The sequence below is a fragment of the Genypterus blacodes genome, unplaced genomic scaffold (genome assembly GCF_046128005.1).
Source record: "Genypterus blacodes isolate CSIRO-AG114 ecotype Tasmania unplaced genomic scaffold, CSIRO-AGI_Gbla_v1 ptg000024l_1, whole genome shotgun sequence".
NCBI lineage: Eukaryota > Metazoa > Chordata > Actinopteri > Ophidiiformes > Ophidiidae > Genypterus > Genypterus blacodes.
Window position 1 is genome coordinate 429,648 of NW_027466837.1, and position 18,872 is coordinate 448,519.

Here is an 18,872-nt window from a genome sequence, read left to right on the forward strand (position 1 = left end):
TCTTCTTTTACAATGTTTGGTTTATTTCCTGCTTTATGTTTTTTTTTATATAATTTTATATATGGTTTGTCTGAGAGCGCATGTGCCGGGCGGTTTCTAAGCGTTGTCGGTAGATCGCCTGTGCAGTGATGTATCCTCCTTAACATAGACGATCTCTGTCTTGTAAAGCTCGCACACGTAGCAACACCAAGCATGGAAGACGCCGCTGTAAAACGCGTATGTGAAGGAAAAGATGCATCTCACAGAGCGAAGAAGACTAAAGAAGACTCTGAGAATGACAGAGAAGAAGTTAGAGAAGAATGGGAGTTAGAAAACGTGCTTTCTGGCTTCAAACTGACAAAGGTTTTGTCTGATTCTGCCCGGGAGAAAAATATGTTTATCCATGGAAAGGTAACCTGCAACAATCTGATACAGTTATGAGCTATTTATGCGATCCAAGCTGTATGTGCTGCATGTTGCGTTTAGTTTTAAACAGTTGTGGTGTTTGTTTGAATGTTTTCTGTACAATGTTTCATTCAAAGTGGTGCAGCTGTAGTTTTTGTCCGACAGCACACATAATATCAACTTCCGGCCTGTTTGTTTTTTCAAACTAAAAGTCTGCAAGATGTGAGATGTTGTACAGATGATTAATTTGATTGCAGTTGTCAATATAGGCAGACTGTGTGAACCAACTGGATAACATGAATGAAAATGTTCTCATCATCATCAGATCGATGAGGAGGAGGCCGTGGTCATCCTGGAGAAGACTCCCATCAGAGAAGACACAGTGGTTGAGATGTTAAATGGTTCCAGGCTAAAGCTGGAGATGAAGAACGACATCTACAGCACATACCAACTTCAACCTCCTCCACACCTCAACGGTACAATTAAGCAGAAATGTTAGACTGACTGACTGAACATATTCTGTATCACACTGTAGTTTATGTGTTTATGTTTTATTTGCAGAGATCAAAACCACATTAATCTGTCCAGCCACAATGAAACATGTGAAGAAATACCAGCACCAGGAGATTTTCCTGGTGGAGGAGACAGGAGAGGACTATCAGTCCATCACCCTGCCTTACATCCAGAGTACAAGCTTCAGTGTACAGGTCAGTCACCTCAAATGGATCCCTGGTGATAAATAGACGTCAATGTTCATACCTGTGAAATTCCAACATTAACTGTGGTGTTTTACTTTTTCTCTCCAGTGGGTGCAGAACATCCTGGAGAAGAAGGCAGAGGCTGAGCGGATAGTTTGTGAAGATCCAGACCCAGAGGTTGGCTTCGTCCTTCTCCCAGATTTCAAATGGGACCAGAAACAAGTGAGAGGAAGAAACACAGCTCAACATGACATATACTTAAGTTCCATTAAACCAAGAGGTTTATAACTTCAGTACTCCAGGTTGATAAGCTTTCTCTTTATTGAAAACTCTCTCTCTAGGGAGTAGGGAGTAGTGGTAGGGAGTTCAAGAGTAACACATCAAAAATACCAACCTGTCCCTTAAAATTCAACATTCAAACATTTATGTTTTTCTGTTTCAGCTTGACAATTTATACCTGGTTGCCATAGTGCATAAAGGAGGCATCAAGAGTCTGAGAGACCTGACAGCAGAGCATTTACCCCTGCTGCAGAACATCTACCTGAAGGGAAAGGTGAGGACACAGCAGAAAGCTTTGCTCCTCCTCCAACAAGTAGCCATGAAAGTGACTCTGAGCATTGATTGTTTTGATCTGGTGATTTCCATTTCAGTCCCTTGATTCTGAATGCAACACTGTTCCTCATTCACACCACTTGTTTGATTTTCATTCAGGAAGCCATCCTGGAGCGTTATGGCCTCCCAGCCAGTAAGCTGAGGGTCTACCTGCACTACCAGCCATCATACTACCATCTCCACGTCCACTTCACTGCCTTGGGCTACGAGGCTCCAGGCTGCGGCGTGGAGCGAGCCCACCTTCTTGCAGATGTCATCCAGAACCTCCAGTTGGACCCCAAGTTCTACAAATCCAGGACCCTGTTCTTCCCGGTGAAGAAAGACGATGGCCTGCTCTTGAAGTTCAAAGAGGCAAAGAGACTGTAGAGAACTGTTTATATTTGTAGATGAGTTTTTAATCATTTGTTTTTTATATCATTCCTCTGTTTTCAGAAAATTAGACTCTTGCTGTCCATATAATTGATACTTTATCATAAACATTCATCATGTTTGCTGTTTGCTGCATCATTAAAGCTACAGTGTGTAACTTTTTAAAAACACCCTTTTGTATAATATTTAGCTCCCCTGTGTTAAGGACTGCACTTTCATGACGGTCCCTAACTGCATACCATGTGCATACAAGTGTGAATGAGTTTCTTGTCTTCTCACTATGTTTACATGAATTAAAACTTTAATTCTTCTCTAAATAAGGCGATTTCTCTTGAAGCGTCATGTTAACAGCATCAGACTGCAATTGGCCCAAACTGTGAAGGAGGAGCTGGGACGCAGCAGGTAGGAAGGGAAGGAGGGGATCCATCAAGGACTGTGTGTCTAAGAATCACAGCACCTGACACAGAATAAGCTCAGTGTAAAATAGTTTTTATTTACAGGTGTATTTGATATAATATCTGCCAGACAAATGATGATTCTCTACAGCCTCTTAGCCTGTTTGTACATACAATACAGGCCATCAAACTTCTTTACGGGGAAGGACAGGGTCCTGGACTTGTAGTACTGCGGGTACGACTGGAGGTTCTGGATGACGTCTGTAAGATAATGGATGCGATTCAAATCACAGCCTGGAACCTCGTAGTCCATAGCAGTGAAGTGGACGTGGAGATGGTAGTATGATGGCTGGTAGTGCAGGTAGACACTCAGCCAAATGCCTGGGAGGCCATAACGCTGCAGGATGGCTTCCTGAATGAAACCAAACAACAGTGTCAGTAACAGCGTTGCATTCAGGATCACAGGATTGAAAATGGAAACCACCAGATCAATTAAGTCACTTTCATGGCTACTGTTGGAGGAGGAGCCAAGCTTTCTGCTGTGTCCTCACCTTTCCTTTCAGGTAGATGTTCTGCAGCAGAGGTAAATGCTCTGGTGTCAGGTCTCTCAGACTCTTGATGCCCCTTCTATGCACTATGGCAATCAGGTGTAAATCATCACGCTGAAGGAGGAGAGATTCAAGGGACAGGTTGGTGTTTTTGACATACATTAGTGTTATTTTGTAGTTAAAAGATTTGCAGAGTTACAGACTAAAGTCTGAACCCTCTTGGCTCAATGGAACTAAAGTATATTTCATGTTGAGTTGTGTTTTTCTTCCTCTCACTTGTTTTTGATCCCATTTGATATCTGGGAGGAGGACGAAGCCAACCTTTGGGTCTGGATCTTCACAAATTATCCGCTCAGCTTCTGCCTTCTTCTTCAGGATGTTCTGCACCCACTGGAAAGAAAAAATGAAGACAAACAAAAGACAAAGTCAATGTTGCACTCTCACAGGTATGAACAGTGGCGTCTACCTAAGAGTGGATGATGAACATCAGGGATCTATTTGAGGTCACTGACCTGTAAACTGAGGCCTTTCCTCTGGATGTAGGGCAGAGTGATGGACTGATAGTCCTCTTTTGTTTCCTCCACCAAGAAATTCTCCCGACGCTCATATTTCTTTGCATGTTGCCTTCTAGCCGGACACATCAGTGTGGTTTTGATCTCTGCAAATAAAACATAAACACATAAGCTGCAGTGGTGCTGGGTTAGAATCAGTCAGTTGGTCATTAATGCTGAAGTTTACCGTTGAGGTGTGGAGGAGGCTGGAGTCTGTATGTGGTGTAGATGTTGTTCTTCATCTCCACCTTTAGCCTGGAACCAGTTAACATCTCAACCAGGGTGTTTTCTCTGAAGGCAGTCTTCTCCAGGACGACCACACCATCCTGATCACGAATCTGATGATGATGAGGATGATGATGATGATGATAACATTGAGAAGATTGTCATTCATGTCATCCTGTTGACTCACAGTTTCTGCCCATCCTGACAACTGCCATCAAGTAAAACTGAAGGAACCTTTTTAGACAGTCCATAGTATACATCATGTAAACATCAGACTGAGCTTACAGAGTTATTACATATCTATATATTTGTGAGAAGCAAATATCAACCAGTATCGTTGGCCCAGACTCTTCTGTGTCCTTTCATCATCTTACCAATATATGTCTCAGGTTCTCAACAGTGGTGATCCTGTTTGTTCAAGCCTCATTTACACATGCAGTCATTCTCTGAAATGTCCAGGGGGTCCTGGGATCTGGACTCCCAGGACCCTGTGTGTGATTGGGATCAGGGATCAATATTCTGGGAAATCTGTACCCATCTATTGCTCCGTCTATTCAGGGATGTGATGGCATGTGTGAAAAGGCCCAAGAAGGCAGTGTTCCTGTATGTAGGTACATGTGAGAATACTGAGGATGACTCGAGAGGGAACTGTGTTTGAAAAGGCCTTTGTTTGTTTGATTGTTCCTTCTTTGTGTGGGTATGTTTGCCCTTTGTTCTTGTTTCTCCCACCTGCCATCACGTGACACTCACTCAGCCAATCACACTCACTCCTCTCCTCTCCCCAGCCTCACACACCGGACCCTCATCTCCTCATTAGGCACTCCAGTGTGTGTATATATCGGCCTGTTTTCCTTTTTGTCCTCTGCCAGATTGTTTTTGTTTGTTTCCTGAGACGGTCCCTGTCCCTGAGTCTCCCTGTAACCTCCATCCTGCTGTTCTTGTCCGTCCTTGTGTTTCATTCTAGTGTTGTATTCTTTTCTTCTGTCCCTATTCTCAGTGATCCCTTACATCAGTCTTGGTATCTTGGTATTTGGACTTACCTGCCCGGTCTGCCTTTGAATTTGTTTGCTTTGTTTTTGCGTTTGGGACTTGATTTGTGTTGCCCCTCTTCTACTGTGACACTACAGGTTTGTTAATAAATACTGCATCCTTATTCAGTGTTTGGTTGTGCCTGCAGTTCTACCCATTGCACTCTGGGCTCAGGTTTAACTTGTTTTGGACCAATGAAGTAATCTGAAGGTGCAATTAGATGTCACAGTGGACTCTGGAATGCTGTGATGTCATAATTGAAAAAATATCATTAGTTATAGTAGTTATTCTTTCATTAAACATCTTTACAAGTGGATGTTGTGTACATACAGCTTAGTCCACATAAACACCTACAACGCTCCTAACTGTTACCAGCTTGCTGTTGTTGTTACCTTTCCATGGATAAGTATATTTTTCTCCTGAGCAGAATCACACATAACCTTTGGTAGTTTGAAACTAGAAAACACATTCTCTGATCTCCATTCTGGTCTCACTTCCCCGTCACTCTCTGCGTCTCGTTTAGTCTTCTTCACTTTCTGGGAGAGACTTTCTCCCTCACATGCGTCTTCATGCGAGTCTTCCATGTAGTGATTTGACTTCAGTGTGTCATCTTTAGAAGTTTCGCCTCGGACACGTGCGTCACGGTGAAGCGGTGAGGTCAATGATGTAACTCCACACATGTGACGTATGACGTATGAGGCCGCTTTGAACCGGAGGTGTTTGGTTCGAAACCGCGGCGCGCTAACAGCTGACGGATTGGTTGATTAGATTGCGCAACATCCAAACAATTCACCCACTTTGTACTCCGTGTGGTGCCCTGATTGGTGTTGTCTTCCTGCCTGGATGCAGATTTCCCTCATGTGGTCAATTCCCCGGCTCCCCGTCCAGCGGGTCTGGTCGCCTCACCAACTGACACATTGGAGGACGCAGGCTGGCTCCACAACCGAGCGCGTCCGGGAGAAGCAGTACCTGAGTGGAGCAACAATCAGCTGAATCAGTGACTACAGAGAGAAGGTCCCTCTCTGTTTGGAAGTTATAACCAGTTGCTCTTCTGGTACAACACCGCCCTCTGCTGGTGGAGCAGGAAATACACTTGTGGTAATATACTAAATGTTATTTTAGCACTTAATACTCATTACACCCAAATAACATTTTTGATTTTTAAATGTTGTGAATCTGTACAGGAAGTGGATGACATCCGAAATATGAGGATGAGGAAAGGAAGTTAAGACTAAATTTGCGAAAAATTTGACAATCAAACTGTTTTGCACCAGCAAAGAAAACTTTTATTTTCAGCCTGCACAGTTCTCTACAGCCCCTTAGCCTGTTTATATTTGCAGTACAGGCCATCAAACTTCTTTACGGGGAAGGACAGGGTCCTGGACTTGTAGAACTGGGGGTACGACTGGAGGTTCTGGATGACGTCTGTAAGATAATGGATGCGATTCAAATCACAGCCTGGAACCTCGTAGTCCATAGCAGTGAAGTGGACGTGGAGATGGTAGTATGATGGCTGGTAGTGCAGGTAGACACTCAGCCAAATGCCTGGGAGGCCATAATGCTCCAGGATGGCTTCCTGAATGAAACCAAACAAGAAGGGTTACTGAGGAACAGTGCTGCATTCAGGATCACAGGATTAAAAATGGAACCTACTAGATGAATTACATTTTTTAAGATGTTAAAATGCTCAAAGTCACTCTCATGGCTACTGTTGGAGGAGGAGCAAAGCTTTGAACTGTGTCCTCACCTTTCCTTTCAGGTAGATGTTCTGCAGCAGAGGTAAATGCTCTGGCGTCAGGTCTCTCAGACTCTTGATGCCTCTTCTATGCACGATGGCAATCAGGTGTAAATCATCACGCTAAAAGAGAAAAACATTATAAAACACTTAAACCAGTCGTCTCTGCCTCACTTTGTGTTTGAGTATTACATTTAAAGGGACAGGCTGGTCCGTATAAATTGCCTCTTCCAAAATTGGCAGTATTCTAATTTTATCTCTCCATGATTTTCATTTACACCACATGATGGCAGCAGGGAGCCGTGTTGTTCAGTGTGTCCCTGCCAGCAATGTTGGTTGGTTTCATGTAATTTCATGTTGAGTTGTGTGTTTTTCTTCCTCTCACTTGTTTTTGATCCCATTTGATATCTGGGAGGAGGACGAAGCCAACCTTTGCGTCTGGATCTTCACAAACTATCCGCTCAGCCTCTGCCTTCTTCTTCAGGATGTTCTGCACCCACTGGAGACAAAAAAAGAAAGATACACAACAAAAAAGCAGTTATTGTTGCACATTCACAGATATGAACGTTGAGAGTCTACTTTAGAGTCGATGGTGAACATCAGAGATCGTCTCAGACAAACACTCCAGCTTTCTATTTCAATGCAACTTTGCGATTTTGCATAATTTTGCAATGTAGCACATAATTTCTCAATTTAATGCAAAAACTATGAATTTCATGTGTGAGAAGCAGACTGGTGAGTTCCTGTGGGCTCCTGATCCTAATCGGCTCATCTGATCTTCCAACAGCACCGACACAGAATTCAAATCTAAGTAACGTTTATTGGACTCGAAATTGATTGGAACATAAAACAGGTGACATAAATATTTGTGCAATGATTATGAAACATGTTAAAGGTAAAGAAGTGGGACATAACAGACGTTTATGTTCAGTTTCTCTTTGTTTCTTTATTTTCACATCACACAGTGGCAGAGTGCAGTGGAGAGCAGCTGGGTGTGAAGGCTGACCGCTGGTGTCTGTGAGCTCTTAAAGCAACAGGGGCGCACACACAGAGGTGAGATTCCATTGGGCTGATTATCTTGCTGTACTGGAATGTTTAAAGATGACTGAGTCTTGCTGACGTTGCCTCACTGATAGATGGAGTTAGATTTGTTGATCCCAGCTGACTTACCTTGATGTTAGATGATGATGAGGAAAGAAGGAAACAAAGGCTGTTCTATGCATCAGTGAATGTTTGTAATGGAGGTTGATTTAAACTTTGTGAATATAAATAAAAAAGTGTCAAAGTTGTGATTGGGGGAAAAAAGCAAAAATCCCCAAAAAAGGTGAAATCCTGGGGGGACTGACGGGATCACTGACCTGCAAACTGAGCCTCTGTGTCTGGATGTAGGGCAGAGTGATGGACTGATAGTCCTCTTTGGTCTCCTCCACTAGGAAAATCTCCCGACGCTCGTATTTCTTCACATGTTTCATTGTGGCCGGACACATCAGTGTGGTTTTGATCTCTGTAAATTAAACGTAAACGAATGATCTACCCTACAGTGGTGCTGGGTTAGAATGATATGACATTTCTGCCAAATTGTACCGTTGAGGTGTGGAGGAGGTTGGAGTCTGTATGTGGTGTAGATGTTGTTCTTCATCTCCACCTTTAGCCTGGAACCAGTTAACATCTCCACCAGGGTGTTTTCTCTGAAGGCAGTCTTCTCCAGGACGACCACACCATCCTGATCACGAATCTGATGATGGTGATAAGTTGGTACAGTTTCTGCCTCGATGCTTACGACTGCCTTATATTTTTGCAATGTAAACAATAAATCAGTCACTGCCCTGCCCGCCACTATTTGTTTCATTTAACATCTGTACAGTACTGGATCTCAATAGCTAGAGGACTTTTATTTTGAAAAATAGAAACTCTAGAAGTCTGTAAGTTGATGTTATGTGGTGATGTAACTGTGAACAGGTTGTTGTTGTTGTTGTTGTCAGTTACCTTTCCATGGATAAATATATTCTTATCCTGCGCAGAGTCACACATCACCTTTGGTAGTTTGAGACGAGAAAACACATTTTTTGATTTCCACTCCTCTCTAAACTCTCCTCTGTTGTTCTCTGAGTCTCCTTTAGGCTTCTTGGCTTTCTGAGAGGGGACTTCTCCTTCATGAACCGGCTCACTCGCGTCTTCCATGTAATGATGTGACTTTCATGCCGCGCCGTTACTTTTGCCCGGTGCCCTGCGTCAGAGAGCTGCAGTGAGGTCAAAGCTCCGGAGCGCATGACGTGGGGGGCGGCGTGCGGCTCCGCTCCGCCAATGGAGACGCGGCTGCTTCCACACTTGGCGGTTTTTGAACCAAAGGCGCGCTTCTTTCCTGCAAAGCTCACTGAGATTCACCAATGCTGAGCTACGAGTAAATGGAGAGTTGAAAATGGAACCATCGAGGAAGAGACATCCTCCTAGTTGCACAAGCACACGTTTGGCAGGTTCGTGAACGCACCATTTGCCCAAACTTCAACCTAGATCGAGTTCATCCATTGGCTTGGGTTGGTGGCTTGGTTTTTGTTCATTAGTCCAACATTTCAACCAATCATTTGAATGAACGATCATTTGTTTATTAACGCTGATGTGTGTTTGTGTTTGTGCGTCTGCGTGTGTGTTCCCGTTCAGATGCATTGTTCACAAGATGACACAGACAAACTTTGTTCTTCGTACCAGTAATGATTTTGGACTTGAGCTCACCGGACTCATGCAGGAGTTTGACAATGTCATCGCAGCGGTTCGAGTCCCGGCAGAGGCCAGAGAACATCCGAACATCGCTGACAAAGAAACTCAACAACAAAGCAAAGGAGAGACACAAGCTTCACTCCAGGACTCGCATATTAACCATAACTAATAATCAGAGGTCCGCTAATTCAAACCCACGATCCGTGTGAATCTCAGTGCGCCTTTATAGCTCCAAAGCATTGACGTCACTGCATTCGAACTGTGACGCGCGTCTCGGAGCTTCAGTATAAAACAGTAACAACGCTACATGGAAGCAACATCACTACATGGAAGACAATGAGCAAACACGGTGGAGAAGTTCCCTCCCAGAAGGTGAAGAAGTCCAAGGGAGACTGTGAGAGCGACAGAGGAGAACTGAGAGAAGAATGGGAGGCAGAGAATGTGTTTTCCTGCTTCCAACTAACAAAGGTTCTGTGTGATTCTGCCCGGGAGAAAAATATAGTTATTCACGGAAAGGTAACAACAACAAACTGGTAACAGGAGCTCAGTGGGATAAATAGAAACTAATCATTCTGTAAACTGTTTGAAAAGCTTCCTTTGGCAGCTGTCAGCATAGGCAGGAACTGTGAACCAATGCAATAACATGAATGACAGTGTTATTCTCATCATCATCATCATCAGATTGGTGATGAGGAGGCTGTGGTCATCCTGGAGAAGACTCCCTTTAGAGAAAACACAGTGGTTGAGATGTTAACTGGTTCCAGACTTAAGCTGGAGATGAAGAACGACATCTACACCACATACAGACTCCAACCTCCTCCACACCTCAACGGTACAATGAAGCAGAAATGTCCAACTGACTGATCATATTCTAAACCCAGCACCACTGCAGTTTATGTGTTTATGTTTTATTTTCCAGAGATCAAAACCACACTGATGTGTCCGGCCACAACTAAACATGTGAAGAAATATGAGCGTCGGGTGAGTTTCCCAGTGGAGGAGACAGGAGAGGACTATCAGTCCATCACTCTGCCCTACATTCAGACTACAAGCCTCAGTTTACAGGTCAGTCGCCTCAAATTGAGCCCTGATGTTCAGCATCGACTCTAAAGTAGACAATGAAAGTGCAACATTAACGGTGGTTTGTGTTGTTTTTTCTTCTTTTTTCTCCCCATTGCATTCAGAAGATCCTGAAGAAGAAGTCGGAGGCTGAGCGGATCATTTATGAACACACAGACCCAAAGATTGGCTTCATCCTCCTGCCAGATTTGAAATGGGACCAAAAACAAGTGAGGGGAAGAAATCCATAGCTCAACATGAATTATACTTTAGTTCCATTGAGCCAAGATGTTTCAAACTTCAGTCCTCCATGTTCATAAGCATTCTCTTCATTCAAAACACTCGTAATGTTCTATGAGTTACTGGAGTCCGGTATGACATAAGCATGATCAGACTTACGCAATAAGCAGAAAAGTAAGTAGAATGTTATTTCCACAACAAAAACACAGAAGTTTTAACTACAAAATAAACAGCCTATCATTTTCAATCTGTATCATGGAAGTTGCTATAGAAGGGAGTGTTGTACGAAAAACCAACCTGTCTCTTTAAATTCAACCCTCCTACAAAGAGACAAAGGCAGAGAACTCTGTTGTGTTTTTATAATCAATGTTTTTCTCTTTTAGCTTGATGATTTACACCTGGTTGCCATAGTGCATAAAAGAGGCATCAAGAGTCTGAGAGACCTGACAGCAGAGCATTTACCTCTGCTGCAGAACATCAACAGAAGAGGGAAGGTGAGGACATTTCTAAGTTGCGACCCTGAATGCAACACTGTCCCTCATTAAAACTCCTTGTTTGATTTTGCTGTAGAAAGCCATCCTGCAGCGTTATGGCCTCCCAGCCAATAAGCTGAGCGTCTACCTGCACTACCAGCCATCAAACAACCATCTCCACGTCCACTTCACTGCCGTGGACTATGAGGTGCCGGGCTGCGGTCTGGAGCGAGCCCACCTTCTCGCAGATGTCATCCAGAACCTCCAGTTGGACCACAAGTACTACAAATCCAGAACCCTGTCCTTCCGCGTGAAGAAAGATGACGGCCTGTACTCCAAGTTCAAAGAGGCAAAGAAGCTGTAGAGAACTGAAGAATAGAATAAAACGTTTTTAGTTTACAGAGATGTTTTCTGTGCATTATTCCTCCATTATTATATGAAGGATATGATTTCACTCACTGCAGCAGTAGAGGGCGATGTTGTACCACAACATCTACACAATAAATTGAATCCAAATCTGTTGTAATGTTACATAATGAACACATGGACGTTACTAACTTTACTGTACCTGACAATCCAAGCTTTGGTCTATTTATTTTGCTATAGTGTTGTTGTTTTTTTGCACCACCACGATAAGTCGAAACAAGGGCCACGTTTACGAAAGTTATACTTATGTAATATAATCTATTATAAAGCGTTCTACTTTTTGAATGTTTGTTTGTCTTCAGAGTTGCTCCTGTACTTTGTGTGTCAGGATGTACAGACTTGGTACAGACTTGGAACAGACTGGTTGCAGCAGACTTGAGTCTCTTATCTGATCTGAAGTCAGCTGGGCGGTGCTCAGCTTTGTACTTTAGGTGCGTTCACGTGCTCCTCGTAAAACCCTATACATGCTCCAGACGCTCTATATACCACTGAGTAATAGATACTGAAATATTTATTTGTCGTCTAAATCCAAACTTACCAAACTCTATCATGTCATATCAGAAGTTTATGTTATTAAATCAGCATGTCACAGTTAGATCAGCCCCTTGGGAAAAAACGGGTCAATCCAAAATACTAATAAACGTCTACAATTGTAAGCACGTATAACGCGTTTTTGTTTTTGTTTACCACATTGCATTTTGATGATGGGTCGCTGTCTGAATTAACTATTTAACCGTGTTTCACTTACTTTACATCACACTCCTAATGTATTTTAGAGTTGAAGAGTTTACGAGAAACACCTGAACGCATCAACATAGTGCCGAGGTGACCGGGGACTGAGGGACAAATAATCCCATCATTAGTCCAGCAGCAGCAGCGCGGATGTCCTGGTTCCAGTCCCTGAGGGATGACTTCACTCTGAGGCCGTGTGAGACCCAGCAGGCACCGTAAGTAGCCGGGCTGCGTGCGAGAACAGGGACCCGGCTCTGCTTCATTTGTGTGCGGGGAACTTTGGCTTTGTTTGGCGCGGGGATGCGTGAAGGACCGAAAGTGTTTGGTTGGTGATCGATCCATGTGGTTGATCTCATGAAGTGCACCCCTCTGAGTTAGTTTGAGCATCGAGCATCAGTAGGAAACGTGTTTTCAGTTGGGATCGACACATTAAGCCAAGTGTGTGGAAGGAGTTTGGCTGTGATTCCTCTTTTTTAGGTGCCAAAGTGAGTTTGTTTACGTTTGTATCGCCATATGATGCAAGAGCGGACTAAAGATCTTTGTCATGATTTATGTTTCTATCTCTTTAGGTTTGTCATCGATGTAAAAAGATGTGTAAATACATGTGGAGTTGATAGTTTGTCGATGTTCTGCCTGACTGTAGATGAGTCAGGCCAGACTGTTCCATCTGTTTACACTATTGGTTCTCAAACGGAGGAAAGTGGTACCACAGAAACCCTGGCAATGTCTCCAGAGCATCGTAACAATAGAAATGTATGTGAATTCAATTGTTGTGTCCAGTTATTCCCTAATATAATGATTTTAAGATTTTTTAGTTATCAGTACATAATAGCAACTTTAAGTAACTGATAGTAACTTTGTGTTTAACACTTTAAACTCTTGATCAGGATTCTTCTGACAGTACCTATCGCGTGCACATTTAAATGACTGCAGTCACTCTTGGAGTAACACTCGCAGATTATGCAACAGTTGATTTGTTTATTTTGCCATGTAAATTGATTTGCCCAGAGGTTGGACTTGATCACAAAGTTTGAGAACCACTGGTACTGGTACTCTTTACTTCCTCTATGAGTAGTTAGTGAGTACTTCAGGGTACTTTGTTGACCTGATCAGAGCCTGGACCTTGTTTTGTTGTTGTTTCCTTTCATTCCTCCAGAAGCCCACTACCAATTTCCCATCACTTAAAGCCAAATCACATATTTAATAGCCTGAAGGTTGCCAGGTGGAAAACTGCAATTTATCTATATATTGCTTTTTGTATTGAAGGCTGAGATTTAAAGTGAGATTCTCTCTTTTCCCTCTTTTGGTCCTGTGTTCTTCATCACTGTGTATTTTTGGGACGATGAGATCTCACACACCCACACAGTCTGACAGCGTGTGTGTGTGTGAGCTCAGTATTTGGCAGAGACAGGTCAAGGACAGTCCAGATTAAACGGTTTTCTTTCAGTGTGTGGGAACGTCTGTAATCCTGAACACAGACGCTGACTGTTGACTCATTGGAGCAGGAGTCAGAATACACTGATGCTCTTTTCTCAAATATGAGGATGAAAGACACTATTGATCTCTGGTAAAGTCCTGCTGGGGAGCCTGTGGTAGTACTTAGTGCTCCTCTACAATCAGCTTTATTCATGAGAAATCTAGACTTTTTCCTGCTTTAAAGATTAGAAATGCAGACGACCTGTGATGTGTAGGATCCTCTCCAGTCAGCGTGATCACAGCAGACACACAGGGGGAGAACATACAGGCTTAAGGGCATCAGTGCTGCTAATCTGACTGAGACGCTTGATAAAAAAGGCCTGTGTGTGTGTGTGTGTTTGTGTGTCTTGTCAACTGTCATGCAGCTGATTAGCGGGCTGATCAGGTCATCTGTCTCTGGGTCGTTGAGGAAACCTTGCCAGGTTTAATGTAGATGTCCTGTTTACTGTTCCTCCCCGCAGGAAATCCTCTCATGATCAATCACTGAGGCATAATGAGACGCACATGTCACTGCTGACGTGACGTACAGTGTGGAAGCTGGACTCTGTCTCTCTTTGTACCTTGTAGATTATGAGACATATGCTGGCCTCGTCACAAACCTACAGTATGTTGATCAGACCTGAATGAGGAGCGTGTACTTGTATGTGTGTGTTGTTATATTAAGCTGCCAGACGCTCGTCCTTTTATCCCATCTCAAGGTCTCTAAACTCATATTCATAGTGTTTTTACAGAGATTATGACGCTGTATCAGATGTCCTGTGACATGATGTCCCTAAATGGAACATCTTGTCGTTGTAGCCTGTAAATGGAGGTGCTAAAGGGATTGAAGGTGAGCCCGGTGAAACTCACACTCTTTGCTGTTTAGGATCGAGCTTTTGCGTTGCTGTTGGTGTGAAGTTTTCCCTCCCAAGTATCTGCTCTCTCTGCCAAACAGACCTCCCGATTCTGGCTGATAAGACGAGTGTATTTTACTTGGAAAGCTTTCTCAGTGCAGCTCTCAGTGTTGCCAAGCTCTTGATGGTAATATGTTTCGTCTGGGGCCATAGTGGTTGAGTGAGTTGTTGAGTTGCCTGTTTGTCTGCAACGTCATCCATGCTTTGGTGCCTGAAGAGGAGATTTGTCTCTTCCTCGTCGTTCCTCTCTGTCTTTTTGTGCTCCATCCTCTCTGACCTTTTGTTCCCATTAGAGACACAAATGCTGTTATTCCAAATAAAATGTGTTGACTCAGCATATTGTAGATTAGATGTGGAGTTCTTGGTGACTTTAGAACAAAGCGTGTTGTATAATAGGACATTTGGAATAGCTGGGGACAGTGTCTGGTGGATTTGGGGTTTGGGAGGCTGAATAAGAGTGAATGAGTTTGTAGCAGAAAGTTTATGTGCATTAAAACTTCTATTCTATTGTTTTAGAAATCAGACCTGCCACACACACACACACACACACACACACACACACAAGCAGAGTTAAAGAAGCCTGTTTTGTCTTCATCATCCCATAAATGTCAGCTGGACCTGAAGCAGAGATTAGGAAGACCTGAGCTTGAGGAGAAGAAGAAGAAGGGATCTTAGCTTGTTGAAGGAGTGTGTCCTGTGAAAGATTACTCTCACACACACACACACAGACACATAGACACACACCACCCAGTACAGCAGGCTTAGGGGTATGATTACAGGGCTATTTACATTACAACATAGAGAGACAGAGAAAGAGAGTGAGGGAAGGAGAGAAGATGGCTTCCAGATGTGAGGCAGAACTCTGAGCTCCAGAGTGACTCCCCTCCTCCTTTGTGAGGAAGGAGAGATCTGGATCAGCCTGTGCACGCTGTAACGGAGAGAATAAGAGAGAGAGGGAGGGAGAGAGAGAAACCGCAAAACAGAGGAGAGGGAAAGGCCTCGCATCGCAGGGGTGAGCAAGAGAAACATGAGCCAGCAGAGGGAAAAGGAGCGATGCAGATGTGGAAGGGGATAAAGAAAAAAAGAGGAGGGAAGAAAAGGAAGAAAAGGAGGGCCTCCTGATTGATCAAGTGCAGAGGTGGAGCTGAGAGTAATGGAGCTGTTTTATTATTGATACAGATAGAATTAATGACAACACTGCATTCTCTCTCCCTCTCTCTCTCGCTCTCTCTCTCTCTCTCCACCCCCTCTCTCTTCCTACCACCCTCTCTCCCTCTCTCTCTCGCTCTCTCTCTCTCTCTCTCTCTCTTTCTCTCTCTCTCTCATACTTCAGTCCAGACTTGGGCTGTTTCAGGAAATACCATCCTTTTTCTTTTTCTTTTTTTCTTCGAAGGGAAACTGACCGACATTCCTCTTGGCTTCATAAACAGAAAGAGCCGTATGATTGATACACACATTCAGCCTGATCCACACATACTGTATATGCACACACACACACCCACCCACACATACACACACATAGACACACACACACACATCTGTTACATCCTCCTGGGAGAGTTGCGCCATGCTGTTGGATCAGTTTTGACATGTTGGGATTGAGAAATTCCCACACATGCGTTCACAGAGACACTGGATGTCGGTGTTTTGTTTGTTTTGCAGGCTAGAATAGATGAGGGCAGTGTCAGGGAAAGCTACCGTAACTCCCCAAGCTACAGGGATTTAAAGTAGTGCTCTCTTAAAGTAAAGTAGTTAAAGTAGTAAAAAGCCAAAAACTCACCCAGTCAGTGGATTCTTTGAGCAACTTCAGTATGAGGGGAAACATTTCCCATGAGGCTTAGCGAGACGCCCAGGAAGAGTGAGACATGCTGGGATATGTTCAAGGGAGAAGTGTTGCTGGGCTGCAGTCAGTTGGTGTGTGTGTGTGTGTGTGTGTGTGTGTGTGTGTGTGTGTGTGTGTGTGTGTGTGTGTGTGTGTGTGTGTGTGTGTTGTTTTGAATAAGGTTTGGTAACAGTGCTCATCAGTGAGACACCCCCCCCCCCCCCCCACCCACACACACACACACACCCCGCAAGTAGAAGTGTAGCTTTTGCCAAGCTACTCTCTCACTCTCTTGAAAAGCTACATTGTTTTGAATGTAGCTACTCTGTTGTCCAGCTACTAAAACCTTGTTAAGTTAGTAGCTGGACTCCTTGTGACATGAACACCATGTATTGAGTAAATGTGACTGAATTTACTTTCCCCAAGTGTGTTATTTCTCTTCTGGAGCAATGATGGAGAGAATCACGATAGGAAATCCAAAGATCCTGCATTCTGGAATTAATCTCAACTAAGACTTCAGTGAGAGGATCGATGGAAACACTGATGAGAACAAACTACATTTAAATAGTGGAAACACTTTGTTCACAATTCTTCAATGTGCAAGCGGACTTCCTGATGTTTTACTGGCGATGCTGTCTGGTAGAATCTTCCAGTGTGTGTGTGTGTGTGTGTGTGTATGTGTGTGTGTGTGTGTGTATGAAGGAATGTTTCAATCCCAACATGCCAAAACTGATCTTGGTGACTGTTTGTGTGCGTGAGAGAGACATTATGTTGTTGAAATGAAGCCACTGAGCTCTGGAACTGATACAGACACTTACTGTATACACACACACACACACACACACACACACACACACACACACACACTCTTAGTTCATTTTGGTCATGTTTGGATTGAAAATGATTCATTCAAGACAGTCAGACAGATACAAACAAAGATGCGGGCACACACACACACACACACACACACGCACACACACTCACTGGGCATGTTGAGAGTTGGAAGTCTGGGCGTGTTGGAATTGGAAAATGTCTCGCACTGACACTAATGTGTGTGTGAACAGTGATTAATGTGATTTTGGATCTTTTTGTCACTGGATTCATTTTCATCTTTTTTTGCGTAATCCGTTTGGGAATTGGGAGGTTGGACGATGAGCCATTTTAGATGACTAAGCAATTTTCCCAACAACTAAATCTCTAAAGTTCTGTCACAGAGGAAACGTCACTGTTATGTTTGTATTGTAGTTCACTATTTTGTCTAACTACAGAGTTCTGAGTGTGTGTGCTTGTGTGTGCATGTGTATGCGTGTGTCTGAGAGGCTCCAGCAGCCAGGATCGACCCTTGTGCCACCTCTCACCCCTTCACACATAAGCACTCACAGAGCTGGAGTGGTTGTAGGTACTTAAGCCTCCTGCTTAATAGTGATTAGCGGCGACAGGCTGTTGCACGACTGCCAGACCCCATAGAGAGAGACTGAGGGAGAGAAAGAGAGACGGACAGACAAGAGGATCCTTTGGGCCTAAACTTCAGAACTAATTGAGCAGTTCTGCTGAACACGTGTATGTCAGAGGGGGGAAGCTTCCATCTGACCTGTGGGCGATGATCAGTTTGAGAGATCCTGAACCATCGGAGTATCCTCGAGTAGGAGCTCAACTGGTTCAGGAAATCAGTCCTTGATCCTTGGTCCTTGATGCAAAATGAAGGAAAGCCTCCTGCGTGTGTGTGTGTGTGTGTGTGTGTGTGAGCGTGTGTGTGTGTGTGAAAGGGCTCCTGCAGTGCAAAAGGCCCTGGAGAGAGAAAGGGAGAACCGTGGTGTTGTCACACCGGGATCACCATGGTTGAGTCCCCACTACAGGCATTCCTTTGTCAATTCCATTGACTTCACTTACAATGCATTGTGTGTCAAGGAATGCACATGCAAGTAAGTGAAACTATGACACTAAATGCCAATCACCACCATACTCTGCCGCAAAGAAAGTCCATAAGTGTGACAAGTTGGTAGGTCCGATTCATTTCCTCCTTATATGGTCTTTAGGTGGTCGAGATCTCTGGGGTCTGGACGGACACGGAACTCCTCTTGATTCATCAGTATAAACAATGAAATGCTGTTGAAAAACCCACCAGTATTTCATGTGAGTCTTTATTTCACATGTGACTTCACACCACAGTGGCCTTAATTTGGCTTGAAATTGGATCTACAGCATTTGGGATCGGTGATAATGGAGATCAGGGTCAGAAGAGTGCAGGACCCAAACTCACAGGTCTATGTTCCAGTCTCTTTTTCTGGTCTAGAGGCCCAACAGTACATACGCCCCTCTCACACTGTCAAACACAGGCGTAGCTAATAACATTAAAGATGACTGAATTCAATTTTGGTGTGCCAAGGCTGTGGCATTGTGCAAGCTGGCTCACTGGCACATCTAAATGGAACAGTGCCATCTGTGGTTTCTCCTGCTGCAACATGTGCAGTGAGAAACTCAAGGAAGTTG

The 18,872-nt window shown here is 43.8% G+C and overlaps 5 protein-coding genes across 6 annotated transcripts in view; 3 read left to right on the top strand and 2 right to left on the bottom strand.

Annotated features, from left to right (window-relative positions):
* Positions 1–158: 158 nt before the first annotated feature.
* LOC142992886 (m7GpppX diphosphatase-like) lies at positions 159–2,359 on the top strand. The gene is made up of 6 exons (XM_076143431.1): positions 159–390; positions 710–860; positions 946–1,091; positions 1,191–1,304; positions 1,525–1,635; positions 1,794–2,359. The coding sequence occupies exons 1-6, from the start codon at positions 193–195 to the stop codon at positions 2,058–2,060; spliced, it is 987 nt and encodes a 328-aa protein (XP_075999546.1). The 5' UTR covers positions 159–192; the 3' UTR covers positions 2,061–2,359.
* A 240-nt stretch (positions 2,360–2,599) lies between these two features.
* On the bottom strand, positions 2,600–5,896 carry LOC142992899 (m7GpppX diphosphatase-like). The gene is made up of 6 exons (XM_076143448.1): positions 5,204–5,896; positions 3,745–3,895; positions 3,519–3,664; positions 3,283–3,396; positions 3,010–3,120; positions 2,600–2,870 (listed from the first exon to the last, which is right to left on the bottom strand). The coding sequence occupies exons 1-6, from the start codon at positions 5,489–5,491 to the stop codon at positions 2,604–2,606; spliced, it is 1,077 nt and encodes a 358-aa protein (XP_075999563.1). The 5' UTR covers positions 5,492–5,896; the 3' UTR covers positions 2,600–2,603.
* Positions 5,897–6,117: 221 nt separating this feature from the next.
* On the bottom strand, positions 6,118–8,513 carry LOC142992903 (m7GpppX diphosphatase-like). The gene is made up of 5 exons (XM_076143456.1): positions 8,131–8,513; positions 7,905–8,050; positions 6,932–7,045; positions 6,559–6,669; positions 6,118–6,387 (listed from the first exon to the last, which is right to left on the bottom strand). Exons 1-5 carry the CDS (start codon positions 8,393–8,395, stop codon positions 6,121–6,123), a joined length of 903 nt encoding a protein of 300 aa, XP_075999571.1. The 5' UTR covers positions 8,396–8,513; the 3' UTR covers positions 6,118–6,120.
* A 1,084-nt stretch (positions 8,514–9,597) lies between these two features.
* On the top strand, positions 9,598–11,397 carry LOC142992869 (m7GpppX diphosphatase-like). Its single transcript, XM_076143403.1, has 6 exons — positions 9,598–9,777; positions 9,943–10,093; positions 10,181–10,326; positions 10,446–10,550; positions 10,944–11,054; positions 11,131–11,397. Exons 1-6 carry the CDS (start codon positions 9,598–9,600, stop codon positions 11,395–11,397), a joined length of 960 nt encoding a protein of 319 aa, XP_075999518.1.
* Positions 11,398–12,302: 905 nt separating this feature from the next.
* The window catches only part of LOC142992900 (uncharacterized), a 30,539-nt gene continuing 23,969 nt past the window's right edge, over positions 12,303–18,872 (top strand). The window contains exon 1 of one of the 2 annotated variants that reach the window (XM_076143450.1): positions 12,303–12,406. In XM_076143450.1, the coding sequence (XP_075999565.1) occupies positions 12,342–12,406 (65 nt within the window). In that variant the 5' untranslated portion in view covers positions 12,303–12,341. Of the gene's footprint in view, positions 12,407–12,657; positions 12,677–18,872 lie in introns of those variants that run through there. The other variant, XM_076143454.1, reaches the window with a different exon arrangement.